Raw genomic sequence first — 18,472 nt, 5'->3', positions numbered from 1 at the left:
GCAGTATTAAATTTGTTTGCTGGGAAACCATGACATGTAATAATACATAAAATGAATGTATTTTGAAGAATGATGTTCATGGGAAAACGCAAGGAAGATTAATCAGGAGCTGGTGGTCGTTACTTTGTCAGAAAGACCATCCATAACTTTGGGGATTTGGGTTCTAAGAACAAGATGATGGCAGATCACCATAAAGTAAATACCTTTATTTACCCATTTGCTTCTATAGTCCCTTCAACCTATGGTCTTCTGTTTGTCTTCAAATGAAATTAACAAATTTCCCAAGCATCAGCCCTTGGGAAAACGTATGGTAGATACCAAAGAAAATACATGACTTGGAATATATCATACTAACCTGCTATCCTTCCAATTGGCATTGCATGCTCTTCAGGTGGAGAGACGGAGACCATGATGTGATTCATGTATGCCAATTCTTCCCGATGGGACAGGTTGATGGGTTTCACCTCTCTGTGCATCCCATCTTCAGACAGCCTGGAGGCTTTGAAATCCACAGAGTGCCTGGGGTTCAGTATCAAGGGGTGCATGATGGGGCTGGGCATCAGCTGAATCACCCTTGTGTTTTCCTGGCGGGGACTGGAAGGCTTCTGAAGCACTTCGGAAGGGGTTGGGCAGTGGTTATTCTCAATAGGGGACACGGAGAGAGGGTAAGACTCTTGGCTATTGTTCTCCTGGTGGTGCCTCATTCCCGAGAGCCGATCAGCTGGTGAGAGGCGACGGATAGTGTTCTCCAAGGGGGATTTCAATGACCGCTGCTCAGGTTCTGGTGAAGGCCTGTGGTTGGCACTAATGGGGGATCTAGAACGATGCAATAATTCAATGGTAGGTGGGTTGTGATGCATTGTGTCAGCTGATTGTCTTGAAGGTCTCTGGACAAAGTTGTCTGTGTAGCAAAAGAAAAAGAAAGAAAAAAGTTGTGAATTCTGCGATAGGCAGGCATGGCCAACTGGGAGCTCATAGGTAGCACACAGGGCTTTTTTTCAGCCTGAGCTCACTGGAACTCAGTTCTGGCACCTCTCAGGTGGGCGCCATCGCCATTATAAGTGAACAAGGGAGTCATTCATGGTGAGTTCTGGCACCTCTTTTACCTGAAAAATAGCACTGGTGACACATAACTTAAGACGCAATTTTAACTGGATCCTTTGGTTCCAGCCAAATACTAACTAAGGTGGAGTAAACACTGCCCATATGGACTGTGTTGACTCCCCATAAAAATGTTAAAATTCTACGCAAAGAAAAGCTGTCTTATATGACTTGCAACCATGATGCAAATTGTATCACATTTTGCATCAATTACTCTGCAAAATTTACCCTGGTTTTGCTAGACCTGTGGAGACAAGAACTCTGGTGTCCTTTCTCCAAACCCTGAAAACACTGTTCTCTCAGGCTTCTGAGATGTCAGCAGTGTAGCTAGAAGATCTGGAAACTTGCTTTTAAAAAAAAGAAAATGAAAGAAACTGAAGACTCTCAGAAAGGAGAGCCCACTGTTCCATACTTTTTGTGGTCCTTTGCAATTATGGCATACACAGAGTCCTATACCACTATACACTTATGATAAAGTTAGGTTGTTCAGTAAAAAATTATTTCTGTTATACACCCCCGCAACATTGTGGCTATCATCCAATTAATTTTGATTAAAAACAGATCCATTCATTTCAGTTAAGCATATGCCTAAATGCTTCCCATTAAAATTAATGGAATTTAAAAGTAATTAAAATTGAATGAATATTGTCAGTAAAATTACAAAATAAATGGCTGTGAAAGTTTTAAAAAACTTAATTACAAAATAACACATCCTTTTAAAAAATGTTTGCTCTAAAACACCTGCAATTCCAGATCCCTGAAGCACCACCCAAAAGATGCCATGTACTGTCCATGCACAGCACTAGCACGAGATTTGCCAGTAGTGAAAATTGCATGATGTCTTGATGTGGAAAGTACACTGTTAAAACCATTTATTTAAGCCTTAGCTCCATGTTCATCACTTAATAGAAATAATTAAAAATGTACAAAGCAAACATATGGCTACATATATATCCAAAAATCGGGGGGGGGGGACACATCCTCAATGGAGCTAAAACAATTTCCAGCCTTTTCATGGCACTCCAAATCTGCCACACCTTGCCATATGCATCTAGATTAGGTTGTTGTATTTGCTCCTTCTCTTCCTCAGTCTGCGGCTACCACTGTTGTCTTAAAGGGTCTGTTCAAAAAGAACAGAGTGGTGCCTTGCTTCTAAAATACAGTTGCCATGAGGTGCAAGCAAAAGGCCTCTTTGAAGCCCTGTGAACTCGGCTTCCAAAGTTCTGCTTCCCCCGCACAAGCTCTGTGACCTCAGGCTGACTCCAGGCCCACGCATCAGGCTGTCCACCTCCCAATGGATCTTGCCAGCAACCACCAGTTTCCTTCTTACTGCTCAGGAGGAAGCGACGTTGGTGTGGATTTTATGATTCACATGCCCCAAATCATAAACAAGAAAGGTCTGTCTTTGTCTGACTACTCAGGTCAGTAATAACAAAATGGGCACAAGGAAGTGAAACTTCAGAGCCAGGCCAGGCCCTGTCTGCGGTGACTGAACAACAATGTCTTAAAACTGGACTTGCAAAGAAATAACCCTTTAAGCATATTTCAGAGCCATGTGTGCCACCAGATTACCTAGTTGATGTGAACACAGGAAGTCATGATTTTTGTCCAAGGAGGAGTCGAGCGCAGCCGACAGAGTGGGGGGCTTGAACTGCAAAGCTCCAACCCTGAAGCCCATTGGGTGGCTTTGGGTACTGCTTCTCTGCCTAGACTACCAGACAGGGTGGCTATGAGGGTGAAATGGGAAGCTGCTTTGAGTCCTTAGGGAAATAGTAGGCATATAAATGAGTTTAAAAAACAAAAACAAACAAACCCCAAAATGATGTTGTAATGTGTAGAGTACAGCTGGGCATATAGTTCGCTGGATCTCATTAAGATTTCCAGAAATCTCAATTTTAAAAAAAGTTTCTAGTTCACATGGCTACACAGATACGCTCAGAAAAGCAGCAGAAATTAGAATGAAAGAAAATGTCTATACAGTGGAACCTCGGGTTACAGACACTCCAGGTTACGTTATTTTGGGTTTTGGCGCTCGCACATGCGCAGAAGCACTACATCACGCTTTGCGCATGCGCAGAAGTGCCAAATCGCAACCCACCCGTGTGCAGACACGGCGTTTAGGGTTGCAAACGCTGCAGGTTGTAAACGTGCCTCCCGCACAGATCACGTTTGCAACACGAGGTTCCACTGTAGTTGTATGAACATACAGAACTCAATGTGAATTATTTTTGAAAATTATTTCTGGGTGGGGTTATAGGCTTGTATTGTGTTTCTCTCTCTTTCTGTATCTGAGTTAAGTTTTTTGCATGTCAAGGTCACAATAACCAAGTAAGAAACATTTCACCATATGCAGTATACACGTTCACCCACTACACACTGTTTGCCATATGCATGGAAATAAATGCAAAATATTGATTGATAGGACATCACTTCAATTGATCTCACATCTCCTTAAAACTCTGCCCTTCTGTCAGGAAATGATAGTAAAGTGATGGCAAGATAGGGTTCTCTGATGTGCTCTCATAAGGAAGGTATGAGCAGCATCAGAGGAAAAGGTGGTTCACACATCAACCTCTGGAAGGCATTGGATTTTTGCCAAGTAAATGATCAGGCTCTGCAATGAAGTTGGTGCCATCTAGAGGGCTTCCCAGGGCTCATGGAGCTCAGACACTGCACATTGCATGATAAGCCGTGGTCATTTGACACACTTCCTGCATGCAGTCCAACAGAGAGACATAACATTAAACATTTACACCTTTAAACCAATGCAAGGATTACATTTCAAATGAATGTGTTTCTTTTTCTGCATTAAAAAAGATCTGAATTAGGGAAGACACAGCCTGTGTGTTGCCATCTTCAGTGACACTTGGCAGGAGTGCCAGGGAGGGCCCTGTGGACTGCCGGTTATCAGCCAAAGTGCTCATTGAAAACATGGCTGTGCACCACAGAAATGGAATAGCCTGTGGTCTGTAGGTTCTGTGTAACAGCCAAGGAACTATTTTATCCTCAGTTAAAACTGGATACACTCTTCCATCATAAACCTAAAATGTATTTTTAAATGCACATGAAAGAGCTATCATTATTATTTATTAAATTTATATAATGCCCTTTATCCAAGGACCACAAGGCGGTTTATTACATAAAAACACAAAAAGACACACATAACATAGCAACTGACCAAAACAATACCCCTCCCAGTTAACCCTTCAACTGCAGAAGAGCCCACTTTCTGTATTTCTGCATTGAATCCCTAATCCCTGACTGGAAAAATTGCAACAGGACATCTTCTTTAAGGACAAGTAATTTGTCTTCATATTAGGTGTGGCTGGCTCACTGGATCTTTCCTGATACAAAAAATATTCCCCCATCCTCACTGAGGCTGATTGGAAGGAGGCAAGACCAGAACAGTAACTCGTGCATAGATGCAGCCAGCAGTCTCCGTTGTAGGTGGGCTTTTGGGGCTGTTTGGACATAATGGCAAACCATGCCTAGGAATTAGAAGCACAAAACCCTTGAGGTTTTTCAGCAATTTAGTTCTTGCAGTGCACCAACAGTTCTTTTCTCCTACACACAACACGCAGGAGAGAAACAGAAACCATACTCAAGACTGAATTGTAAGGATCGCCTGGAGAATGCTTGCCAGGCCCTTTCCCTCATATGGCCATTCAAAGGGAGCTGGTTGGAGCAGATACATACCACAGAACCCAATGAAGAATTAAACACAACAACAATCCCAACAGGCAGTGCAGGGCTATATTTAGCTGTGTGAGTTCTTCCACCAACAGGAAAGAGGCAGCACAAGTGACTCAAAGTACATAAGAAGCCCTCATGACCTGCCTGTGAAGTCTTGGCACAAAGGGCTTCCCTCACTGCCCAGAGTCTGTGGCTGGAAGTAATCCTTAATTAAAACAAAATGCTCCTCCTCAGCTTTTAATTTCTACCAAGAGGTGCCTTTTTTAAAAAAAATGCATATGCGAAAGCTTTATTTTAGTGGTTGGAAGCAAAGCTGAGTGGAAAGGAGCAAAGAGCAAAAGTATTCACCAAGCACTTGGAGAATACAATAAAACAAGGGTAGAGTATGGCTCTAAGGGACTGGAGGTGAAAAAGACCCCGGACTCCATTGAAGCGGAAGGTGCCATGGCACACCTGATGCTGCAGAACTAGCCAGCACCACCTCTTGGTCTTGGCATTCCTATCTGACATCACACACTTAGAACAAAAACCAGTCTTCCTTCTCATGGGTTGTGTCCATAGAAGAAGCTGAACAATGTGCAGTCCTTGAAATCCAGCCACCGCATGTTTTGTGCAGAGCAGTGGTGGGGAACCTGTGGCTTACGGGAACCACATTTGGCCCGTGAGACTGTGTTGGCTAAGATGTGCCCAAATATGACATCAGGCATGGAGAAGGGCTGAGCTTGTGGGGTGCCTACAAGTCTTCTGCAAAGTGTTCTGCACTTGACATTGCAAACTCTAATGACAGGTGCCTATGATCATCAAATCATGTCCATCAAAGGTGATAGGCTTCTGTCCACATGTTGAAATCAGGCACTGTGCATCTGGTCTTGCAAGCTCAGGTGATCATCAGGCCTTATGAAGCGTTGTGCATGGAGATACGCAATCTCAAAGATCAGCTTCTTGTGAAGTTGCCTGCACAGTACTTTGCAAAACCAGACAATCTGTTGATCGTTGGTTCTTTTTGTCTTTGCCTGCCTGGTTTGATCACAAACTGCATGAGCAAACAGTTACCAATGTCACTGTGATGCCAGGTAATTGGCTGCCAGTTCCAGTCCTGCATGTATCTTCGATGTAGCCCATACCCTGAAAGAACAGGGAAGGGGATCAAGATACCAGCTGGTAAGAGAGCCTAAGGGGCATAGTAGCTGAAGTATTGAACTTAAACAAGGATGACCTGGCATCACAGTGACATCCTTCCTCAGAAATAGAGCTCTCCTGGGGAGCTTGATCCAGAGTTACTGTGAGGATACAATTCAGAAAGGGGGAACCCTGTATGTCCATAGCTCTGTAGGATAAAAAGTAATAAATAAGATGAGGCAGGGAGTTCCCTAAGGAATACATCTTGGGATCAGCTAATCATCTCTTCTTTGAACAAGTACAGGATGTACTGTACAGGGCAGCAGTGGAGTGTCCAGCCTCTGTGGCACAGAAAGGAGCTCCAAGTTTTCAAGAACTAAGATGGCACAACTTAAAACATAATTTTGAACAACAGAACTTTGGAATAGTTAGTTAGAGAATCAAGCCTTATGGTTCCAATGCAATGTGGCGGTTTGTCATGAGAATGCCCCCAAGGAGCCTCGGGTTTGTGTCCTCCTCTTCCCACACAGAGATTTGCAACTTCTGTTCCTGGTTTCCAGCAAATCAGAGTGGATTACAATCTTGGCATAAAGGGAAATGTGAAACATGCAGTTTGGATGAAACAGCACAACTACATTTTGCTGAAAACCAGGAACAGGAGTTGGTCATTGTAATGCATGAGGGAAACAGGAAGCATGTGAGACGTACATGTGTGCTTCCAATTCCAAAGTATGATTTGGCATTACGCCCCCAAAGCCCCCATGTTTCCAATTCAATTTTTAGACCATACATCTAGTTCACAAGATGCACTGGCCAGGCCTGTTGGGGGACTCAACATCTTACCACATGAACTAAAAGGTGCCTTGAAATACACCTGAGGTTGTGCATTGCAGAGAAGGATGGATTGTGGTGGGCAAAATCTCTTCTGAATACAGTTGGTATCTTTGGGGAAAATTTTCCACCCTTAATGCTCATCTTATTGCAGTTCTTTCCCAGTCCTGTTACTCCAGATCCATTTTAACTGGAGCAGCCAGGAACTGATTCTACAGAGTTCTGCATGCAGACCATGTGCTTTCCCATGGAGCAATGGGCCACTGCCAAAATGATGTTTTGCTTTCTTTAAATAGAAACTTCATGTGAAAGGAAACTGAAGCACAGTGGACACCCATGATAAAAGGCCAATTCACACATTATGTAGTGGTTGCCACATACACACTTGTGTTTGATGCAGGAGTACCAGCCTGCCATTTCACATTGTGTAAGTGAAGCAAATAGGTCTACTCTGTAGAGCTAAACACTCTTTGGACAACAAAGTTAGACTCAGGATCTGGCTGTAAGCCTTCTTTGCATATTATGTCAAAAATAAAATAAAGTTTACCGTTGTTACTTCAAACTCCGGCCTTCGTTGGTTTCCTTAGTAACATATTTTCTAACTGTATGGAGCAATTATGAGTTCATTTTTAGAGGAGTGCTCTAAATTTGTAGCCACAACCATGGTCATAATATAAGGGTCCACCAAGTATCCCCCCATGTATCCTATTTCATTCCACACAAAGCCCACAGATAAAAATGGTTGTAAACAAACAAACAAACAAAGAGATAGTTGTTGCTACCTTCATCATGGTTTTGATGTAACATGATATCTGGCTGAGCATGGATAGAGTTCCCAGGATGGAAGAAAGGTGAGAACAGCACATGAGAATTCCTTTGCTTCAAGATATGCTGAAGAAGCTCGTATAGCACATCACCTAAAAGACAAACAGACCATGCAAGTGAATGAAAGATATATGGTTCCCCTATGTTTGGGCCACTTTGGACTGCAACTACACAGGATAAAATGTTTCCCCATACAAAAAAAATTTCTGCACCATAGAAAACTATTACATTAGAGCAAGGATGCCATCTCCTTTTGACCTCCCCTGATTATTTTGGGAGGGGCCGCCCCCCCAACATTCAAAGGGAGTGGAGGAGGCCAAATGCGGAGCTGAGCACAGCACCACTTCAGGGGCCAACTCCTTCTCCTCCTCCCCCGCCATGGAAGGAAGGAGATGGTCAAAGCAGCCCCCTGCCAGTGACAGCGGAAGCAGGAGGAGCAGGAGTCACCAGCCACTGAAGCCATACTGCGGCCACCTTCGGCTCTGCCCCCTGGCTCCTCCCAATGGCCTGACGTCACGCTCAATGCCACCTCTCTTTCCATGACATCTAGCTTTTGAAATGCAGCTCTCATCTGTGAGAAGGCTAGAGTCCTTCAACAGCCTGGGACCAGGGTACTTGAAGGACCACCTTCACCTGCACAAACCTGCCCAGGACTTCAAGACTGATTGCAGGCCCCATTGCTTCCCACTGCTCTCAGAATTTACTTCTGCCCCCTTGCCCTTATTCCCAGTGGTGTGGTTGCTATGTCCCAAGAGGCACAAAACAAATACCTAAAGAGGGCTTTTGTGTACCAGTCCTACGCAATTTGATAGGCCAAATCCTGGCTAAGCGTGAATGACCTAGTGCGTGGGTACTCACAGCAAAATGCACAGGGGCTTCACTCCTGTCATGCTGCTGTTGTGCTCTCCATACCTAAGTCCTGTTTCGTTTTAGCAATAAGTTCAAATCTCACTCTAGACAAACCACAAGCACTAAACCAAGGCTTGGCTATAGCGAAGTCAAACCATGGCTTAGTTCTGGGTGCCACAACATTAGCAAGTCCAGAGCAGGAACAAAGTAGCTGTGATTTGTGTTAAGAATACTCACATGCTTTCTCGTTCATGCTTACCCATACTTTCGCTTAGCACTACATATGAATGAGGCCACATTATGCATTTCCTTCCTTTTTTCTTAGTACTCACCCGAATGTGGAGATCTGTATCGAAAATCCTCTTTGGTTAAAAGCAAGAGCGCTTTGCCATTCATCTCAAAAGTGTTGCTGTCAATGGGTCTTAATGAGAACTCCTTTTCAGCCCACTTCAGCCAATGGGCTACATCATCTCTGCTCCAGTAAATGGGCTGCAAACCTACAGAAATGATTGAATAATCATACACTGAAAAACTGAAACCAAAACAAAAATATTCCACAAAATACCAGGGAGAATCTGACACAGGGATTTCACTATTTGCTGAGCATCAAGTTATGGGGTTATACATATCCCCATATCCCCCCATTTTTCCGGAGGGACACATACCCCTAAACCTTTTGTAAATCTTTGTACTTTTGTCCATTTACTGTACTTATTTTTCCCAATTTGAACTATAAAATGGTGATTTTCTTGAGTCAAAATGAGAGCACCCCTAAACCTATATATATATATATATATATGCTTTCGTAGATTTTCACGGGTACAGGAATGCAGGTTTTGGTGTCCTCGGGTGTCTTCCCGTGTAAAAGTTGGGGTGTCTAGGCGACGTTTCGACGAGGTCTCACTCGTCATCTTCAGGCTGGTGCTGCATATATATATATATATATATGCTTTCGTAGATTTTCACGGGTACAGGAATGCAGGTTTTGGTGTCCTCGGGTGTCTTCCCGTGTAAAAGTTGGGGTGTCTAGGCGACGTTTCGACGAGGTCTCACTCGTCATCTTCAGGCTGGTGCTTTCGGCTTCTTGTATATATATATATATATATATATATGCAGGTTTTGGTGTCCTCGGGTGTCTTCCCGTGTAAAAGTTGGGGTGTCTAGGCGACGTTTCGACGAGGTCTCACTCGTCATCTTCAGGCTGGTGCTTTCGGCTTCTTGTTACTGGAACAAGAAGCCGAAAGCACCAGCCTGAAGATGACGAGTGAGACCTCGTCGAAACGTCGCCTAGACACCCCAACTTTTACACGGGAAGACACCCGAGGACACCAAAACCTGCATTCCTGTACCCGTGAAAATCTACGAAAGCATATATATATATATATATATATAGAAAAAAAGCACTGCGTATCCCTAACCTGGGCATCTGTATCACATTTTGTGCCTTCTATGATGGTACAGAAAATATCTTTTCAAGAAAAGAAGAAAGCTTCCCTTCCACCAACAACGGCCCAGGAGAAAATAAGAAAAGACCTGCAGCATCAGATTGAAGGCCTCCCTAGTCCAGCATTTGGTTTCCCACAGTGGGGAGCCCCACAAGCAGGACACCAGGGCAATAACACTCTTACCCCAGGAATCCATGGGGACTCCTAAAGCTTTTAAATCATGAATGAAAAATCGAAACACTATGGAAAACCGTAGTAAGTACTGGAATTACAGTATGGGATAAATATAGAGTATATCCAGTGCTTTTTTTCTGGGGGGACGCAGGGATACGCACACCCCTAAACAGTTTGTGAATCTAAGTTTGGCCTCATTGTGGGGCAACATTTCAATATGAGTAGGAATATGAGAGTACCCCTAGACATTTTTAGAAAAAAGCACTGAGTATATCAGATATGTTGGAAGTGAGATATGCTCTGTGTTTATCCCATGTTTTAAGTCCAATGTTTACCATATAACTCCATCCCCTATATTATTTCATTCTGATTCTTTTGACCATCCATAATACATTTGAAATATCTGCTTCAAAATAAAATTCAAAATCAGGACTCCACAGTCCTCCCTTCCAGTGATTCCCTCTCACTATAACCTTTGATACGCTTACCTTTTTCCCTAGCCACATAAAAGTTGATATTATTTTCTATGCCATTCCTTTACCATTTGTGGTGTAAAAACATGGAAATGTTATGCAGAAAACACGTTATTCTTGTTAAAACATTTATCTTAATTAGGCTTCTTCCCCACCCCACCCCCATTTTTCCAGAATTCTACATCTTGTTGGATCTGTTGTGCCGGATCTAGCCGGGAGCTAATTATCTTTGAATAGTTAGTTCTGTTAGGTAATCTGTGATTTTGAGACCCGGATATTTTACTCTACTACACCAGCTACATTCTTTTATGCGACTCTCATATTCAATCTCATCATAATATACATTTGCTGGTAATAATTCATGTTTTGTTATAATGATTTTTAATCCAGCCACTTATACTCCTGTTTCATTTTCCCAATTTATTTTGGCTGATTCTGTGTAGTGAAATAAGAAAACTCCCATATCATCACAGTGAAAGCTGATTTTATGTTCTGTTTCTGCTATTCTTATGCCTTTTATTGTCTTACTTTGTCTTATCAATTGCACCAGAGATGCCTCTGACAGCAGACAACCTTGTCTTACCACTCTACTAGGATATCACATTGGGAAACCTAAGTCATTAAATCTCACCCCAACCATATTTCTATATCTATCAACTTACATATATATATATATATATATATATATATATATATATATATATATATACACACACACACACATACATACACACACACACACACACACACACAATGATACCTCAGGTTAAGTACTTAATTCGTTCCGGAGATCTGTTCTTAACCTGAAACTGTTCTTAACCCGAAGCACCACTTTAGCTAATGGGACCTCCCGCTGCCAGCACACCGCCAGAGCACGATTTCTGTTCTCATTCTGATGCAAAGTTCTTAACCCGAGATACTATTTCTGGGTTAGTGGAGTCTGTAACCTGAAGCGTCTGTAACCTGAGGTACCACTGTATTTTACAAGGTTGCTATTGTACTTCACAAGATCTTAACCTATTACAGTATTTGTAAGAATGGATTCCAAATATCATTGAATTTGTCCATGGCAAGTCTGTGTTTCTATGCTAGTTGTTCATATGTTGCAAATTTGTGTAAGTGCCCAATCCAATCGTAGAAGGGAGCTGTATTTTTATTTTTCCAATTCATCAGTATCAGTCTTTTTGCTTTAGCTAAGGGCAGGGAGAGTACACTTGTGTTGTCCTTTTGTAAGGTTCCATGTGCTGGGTATATAATTCAAGAGGATATTTTGCTCTGTAAATGTAGGGTTGTTCCGTACAGTTCTGTTGATAGTTTCAGTTACCTTCTGCCAAAAATATTTCAATCTTTCAGCTTACAGAAATTTGTTGGAAATACAATCCTTTCAAAAAAAAAAATCCCTCATAACCCCCCACTTGTACCTGTCATAAGCTTATTCTTCATCCAGAAACCAAGAGATCGCATAATATTTAATACCCTTCTTAAACTCATTATTATAGCTCGTCACTTAATAAAACCTGTTTGATCTTTATGCACACATTTTTCTGTTACCCCATGGAGGTTAAAATTTTACAATCAAAATTCAATAGGGCAGACGGTCTGTACAACATTGAATCTTCATTATTCTCCCCTTTTAATATAATACAGATATGATTCTTATTTTCCATTTTAGGGGCAGATTTCCAGTTTAAATTTAGTTTAAAGCCTCCACTTATGGTGTTTCTATATTGTCAGTATTTTTTTAATATATATTCTGCTATGAATCTATCTGGACCTGGAGATTTTCCACTCTTAGAATGTTTTATAGCTTTTCTTACCTGTTCTATATTTATGTCCTGTTTCTTGTTAATGTTTACTTCTGGTAAATGAACCCATGGCATAAAATCTTTAATGCCTTCTCTTGATAGTTTCTGTGACTTACCAAAAAAATTGTGAATTTCTCTGTGCTTATTCAGGGCCGTGATCTCCAACCTTCTCCCCCCCGGACCACTGGACAAGTGCTAAGGCTCTTGTGGACCACCTAGTGGTTTTTCTTGCCTGCTGCAGCAACTGTGATGCACCAGGTGCCATAGGATTTCTAATTGCAGTGTATACCATTGTTACATCTTTAGATCATAAATCTCAAAACATTATTTTAACACCTGTCCCTTCTGCTGTCTTGTCTTTTCTGAACTGATTCTGTTTGCAGCCATATAGAGAGAGAGAGGGGTTCAGTACAAGCAGGCCCAAATATTATTGCAGACAATTCTTCTTTCTACAATACTAAATTCTCTCTCTCAACTTCCTCTTTTAAAGCTCTAATTTTTATTCCTGTCTTCCTGCCTGAATTGTCCTCTATTCTGCATTTCAACACTTCTATGCATTGCCTATCCTCAGTTATCAAGCATTATTGCACTTTTATCCTCACAATCTCTCTGAAACCTGTTGTGCTAGTTTCCCTCAATTCTCTTTAATCACTTTAATTACGTAACTATATGTAATATTAGTTTGTTTATTGTAACATATGCCCATTTTGGCAACCTTTCCAAATAATATTTTCTTCCATTTTTTCCCTTTATACGCTCTATTTTTAACTCTAATCATTCCTGAAACCCCTAAAAATGTCCCACCAATTCTAAATACAATTCCTCAACAACTGTTCTTACTTCCTTTATATGATTCTTACAAGACATTGCCCACTACTTTAAAATTTTCATAAACCTTTTATTTCCCTTTTGTCATACTCTTATTTCCAATTATGTTTGAAAAGAGAGAAACAATCCTGATCCTATACTAAAATTTTATCATCAAAGTTATGTGCCATGTACAAAACCTAGACTAAAATCCTTATCTACATTCATATTTACACCTAAATATCTTTGCAGCAATGATAACCATTAAATAATCAATCACACAAAAATGAAGCTAAATGTATTTAAATTGATTATTACATATACTCATGAATTATATACATTTCTGGGAAATCTACCCAATTTATTACAAAACCTTCTTTTATATATATTATTAACTGATGAGTTAACAATTAACAATTTTATCCAGCTCTTAAAAATATCTGTCTGAGACTTCCCTTTACACTTCCAATATATTGTGAATGCCATTGGGGTTAGTCCATCAAAACCTATTAACATTAGCCCATCTGGAGACACACAATCAAAGCATGGTGATAACAACAACAACTATTATTATTTATAGCCTGCCCATCTGGCTGGGTTTACCCAGCCACTCTGGACAGATGGATTTTGTGTACCCAAACACCTGGTATCCAGAGGCATATGGCCTCCTGATCATCTCTAGCATCTCCTCCTGCACCAATTCAGCAGGCTCCAGGGCTTTCTTTCAGCCGGAACTCAGTTCTGGCACCTCTCAGGTGAGTGCCATTGCCATTATAAGAGAACAGGCGCTGGCAGGCTCCATATTATGCTCCTCTTGCATGTTCACACACACCTCCAATTCCTCCTGCTCATGCGCACACATCTCTTACACTTTGACTTCCACAGCAGACTCCCAAGAAGTGAAGAAATCAATCAGCCGCAGCCCCTCAGCTCCAGACAGCTCCCCCTTCTACAAAGGATCGTCTTCTCCCTTGCCTTCAGCTACCAATTGCTTCTCTTTGCAGTCCTGGCCCCTCAGCTGCCCATCCACACCCTGGATCTTTTTGGCCACTGTTTCCATCTGGGTGCCTTGCAGCTGGGTTTCTGGGTCACTTTCAACCCCCTCTTGAAAGTTTTTCTGTCCACAGAGGCTTCTCAGTCACTCTGCTAGCAGCTGTTTCATTTTATGCAACTGCCGGTGCTGCTGCCGGCTTTCTTGCTGCTTCGTTTTCTTAGGTTCCTCAAGGAGCGTTGCTATTCTTCCCTCCATCTTGACTCAGGCACATCTCACTCACAGGCCCTCCTCCAGGAAACACAAATCCCACTTCTAATGCCAGTGTTGCTCGCCCCCCCCCCAATCTCTGAGCGGTACAAGATGCCAGCGGTTCCAGGCACTTTACCCAGGGTTCTTCTTTCCTTTGGGGAATGAGGCAGAGCGGAGACTGTGTTATCTTTACGATACATGGTTTTTTTTACACATATATACAACCTGAATCTACAATGGAGGGCTTTGCAGCATTAACACCCCGAAAAGGTCTTGCTTCTCCCATAGCTTGGATTCAAACAGAAATCAAACATTGCTCTCAAATGTTTTTCTGTCTCTCTTCAGCTTGCTGCTTTACTTCTAGATCACATCAGTGCTAAACTCCGCACTCAACTCTGGATTTTTCTGTTGATTTTAGATGATAATTTTGTTTTGTTTTTAAATTGGGCTGTGTGCTGAGGATGCTGTCAGTGTCTTCCTTGGAAGGAAGATGCTAATGGGGGTGGAGGTCGCTCTGTACATGCTCTGTACTTTTCCTTGTCACTTCATATCTTCTTATTTTTAAAGTAGGGCATGGCCACAGGTGGAATGGGAGAAGGCTAAACGTTCATGGCTACAAGGTGAAGCTTGTGGTTACAATACTGTATAAGGAATTCCAATAGTACCTCCAAGAGGATTCCTTCCCCACCCCACCACACCCTATACAATTGCTCTGTGGTGCTGGAGGAAGAAAGTGATTTAACTGGAACGCTTCTGTGTGAGGGGGTGGGTAGAATGCATTTCTGGTGGGCAGGGGAATGGAAAGCAGCTAAGAAACCAGAATACCCGAAGGCAAGTCCTGCACATCATAAAAAGGGGTGGGGAGCAACCATCTCTAATTACAGCATCAAGACTCTGTCCAACCACGCAATCCTGGCAAAAACATACCAGCCTTGAAATTAAAGCTGGGAAGAAAGGGCAGGGGGCATTTCAGAACAGAAGATCAGGATAAAGGAAAGGGGGCTGTTTTGCCAGCCACAGATGCTCAAAATTATGAGTCAACCCCCAATCAAGAGAATGCATTTTACAGTAAGGGCTTGCTAACAAAATACTGTAAAATGTAAGCTTTGCTATTGTTCTTCTGTGTTTCAGAACTTTCAGGTCTTGAACATCAAAGCTGCATTTCACAAATTTTAGCGGTCATCATGACGACTAGGAAACTTAAAGAAAATTAAAATTAAAAAGTAGTAGTTTCATTGGAAGGGATTCAGAAAAATTATGGTTTCAGGCGCACAGAATGTATCACACAATCACACAGATTGTTGGTGTATTTCTGAATGTTTATATGTAACTACAAGGAGTTCGTTAACTGGTTATATAAGATACTGAGATCTGAAAAACTGATAAAATCCATATTTTTTAGGCTCCATTCTTAGACCACTAGTTTCTAGCAATAAGCTACCAGGTTTCTACATTAGCTCTACTCTAGGTTTCTCCAAGTGTTTCCCATCCCCTCCAGATTCCATTAGATTTTTATAGGCTCCTCCTCTCACTCATCAAGTTCTGCCTCTGTTGTGCTTATCATTCCCAAAACACTACTAAATCTTATGCCAGTCTTTATTATAATTAATTTTTTTATCTATTAAATCTCTGAGGCTGACCACCCTCCCTCTATACTTTTTATTTTCTCCAATTTCTAGGACTAAAGTGGCTTAACTTCCTGATTAGGACCAATTTCCCTTTTCCCACTGGACATTTTGCTTGTTTTGATGTCTTAAAATTTTAGTCATATTGCTTCTCATAGTCACAATGTTGGATAATGTCACAATCAACGAAACTAGCAATAAATAAATCCCCCCCTCTGTTTAAATGGACTCCACTTATAAGATGCGAGAAAAGCGTATTGATTAAAACACTTGAGAAGAATGTTCAGACTCAGAGTCCTCGCTATGAGGAAATAAATCTTCCAGCTCTCCAGAATCAGAGCCAAGTGCTGCTTCCTGGAAGCAGTGACAGCCCCTTTCTGGAACCAGAGTGAAAATCCCATGTCCCATCAACCCTGCTGACCTGCTGACACAACACACGGCTTGCATTTGCTGATCAGGTGTACAGGCAGGACTCTAAATTAGCTCACTGGGCAGTGATCGCCTGCAGATTCATGAAAGTTGACCATGTCGCCAATTTAAGGAAAAGGAGAGTGGGGTGGCCTGGAAGACAGAAGCTAAATTCCTATCCCTCTTAAACCCCTCCTCACATTAAAATTGCTCAACAAAGGGAAAATACGTTCCCTGTTCTGAAATCAAGCATTTTTTTAAAGGGCCAGGATCTACAGCTAAGGAACCTACCTGTTCCCAATACTGTAATATATGATCCTACGGGGGAAATACTACAATAGCAAGGACAAAATAGTGACAAATTTCATTAGGCTACTGCAGCAAAGCCAACAGTCTTGTAGTGTATGCTTTTCATGAACTACAGCCCACAATGTTTACACTAAATTATTATTAGACCAAAACAGACTAGAAAAAAGCCCAACATGAAAATAGGACGCCCATAGGACGCACCTAGGTTTTTTTGGTGGGGGGAGGAATAAAGAAAAACAAATTATTTCCCCCCACCCAGGTGCGGGGCTGGGGTGGGGGAAGCCCGAGCTTCCCCTGCCCCCAGAACAGGCTGCTATCCGCAAGCCGTGGGAGAGCTGCGCGAAGCCGGAAGCCTGGGGCGTGCTGAGCTCAGCCGTGGGAGAGCTGCGCGAAGTCGCGCCGCTCTCCCACGGCTAGTGGATAGCTTCCTGAAGCCTGGAGAGCAAGAGGGGTCGGTGCACACTGACCCCTCTTGTTCTCCAGGCTTCAGCGAAAGCCTGCATTCACCCCATAGGACGCACACACATTTCCCCTTCATTTTTGGAGGGGAAAAAGTGTGTCCTATAGGGCGAAAAATACGGTACTTTCCTCCAACTGCTTTCACTCCAATTAGCAATGGCCGTTTTTTATTCATTGGAAGCTTGAGGAGCTAAGAGCTAAGAACTTGGATGGTTGTGAATCTAGATGCACTCTCTATTCTCCATGGGTGAGAGGGAAGGAGGTGCATTTTGCCACACAAACTGACTACCCCTTGAAAACAATGGTTCTATCTAGCACCAGGGGAAGTTATGTACTATGTGCATTAAGGGAGGGTTACCATATGTCCGGATATTCCTGGATATGTCCTCTTTTTCATTGTTAAAAGTTCATTCCGGTGGATTTTTAAGATTTGGTGACTATGGGGATGGCAGCCAGCCGGGAGGGCTGAGAGGACATGCAGGCGGGAGTGCGAAGAGGTCCTTGCATAGTGGTGTAGGGAGATGCATGAGGGCTGCCTGCAGAGGCTTGGAACAATCGGTGCTGGGTGCTAAGAGCAAGGGGTTGTGCGCAGAGAGGGTCCCTCAGGGCTGGCTAGGAGCGTGCCGGGGAGGGTGACTGGAAATGGGGCTGTGGGGCCTTTGAGGGCAATGCATGTGGAGCTGGAGGAAATGACTTCTGTTAAGGGACGGAGAATGCGAGAGGACCAGGGGATCTGGAGCAGCATCGCCAGGTGAGAAGGCAGAGAGGAGCTTCTGCACCTTTAGAAGGATGTGCATGCGTGGAAAGGGAAATTTCAACAGGGGTGGTAGAAGTCAGCAATTTTTCCCTCTTTTTTGCTCTTCAAAATACGGCAACCCTAACTAAGGCATAGGGTCAGCATACAAGCCCATATGTTAACAGACTGCACATGTTGCATACAAAGTACAAAAAGGAACAGCAGCATTAAACTAGAGAATATCTGTATTTCTTAGAACCTGGAAATGTCTTTCCTTTTCTTAGGAGTGCAAAGGTGAGTAACATTTTCCCCAGACCTTGATTCAATGTTTTAAGGACTAGTCAAAGTAAAGCAGAGTCACCTTGTGGTCTGCAGGCAGCATTCAGCCTGAAAAGTAATTTTATGGCCCCAATAACTACCAAATTTTAATGAAGGTATGGCGAAAAGCTTCCATTTTTGGAAGAAACGTAGCTTGCCATTTTGTCCATACCTGAAATGCCTACTTCAAACCATGGATTATATTTTATTAGGCACAGTTTAGGGTTCAGACATAGGGACGTGAGTGCCGCT

At 42.5% G+C, this 18,472-nt stretch overlaps 1 protein-coding gene across 2 annotated transcripts in view; it reads right to left on the bottom strand.

Annotated features, from left to right (window-relative positions):
• ETV6 (ETS variant transcription factor 6) overlaps positions 1–18,472 on the bottom strand; it is a 134,069-nt gene that overhangs the window by 13,134 nt on the left and 102,463 nt on the right. For both annotated transcript variants that reach the window (XM_081913351.1, XM_081913350.1), the window contains exons 3-5: positions 8,751–8,915; positions 7,527–7,661; positions 356–901 (exon numbers count right to left, since the gene is read on the bottom strand). In XM_081913351.1, coding sequence (XP_081769477.1) covers positions 356–901; positions 7,527–7,661; positions 8,751–8,915 — 846 coding nt within the window. The remainder of the gene's footprint in view (positions 1–355; positions 902–7,526; positions 7,662–8,750; positions 8,916–18,472) is intronic.

This window comes from Podarcis melisellensis (genome assembly GCF_964234715.1).
Source record: "Podarcis melisellensis genome assembly, chromosome: 5".
Lineage (NCBI taxonomy): Eukaryota > Metazoa > Chordata > Lepidosauria > Squamata > Lacertidae > Podarcis > Podarcis melisellensis.
Note: the sequence above shows the minus strand (reverse complement) of the source record. Positions and strands in the feature narration are given on the sequence as shown.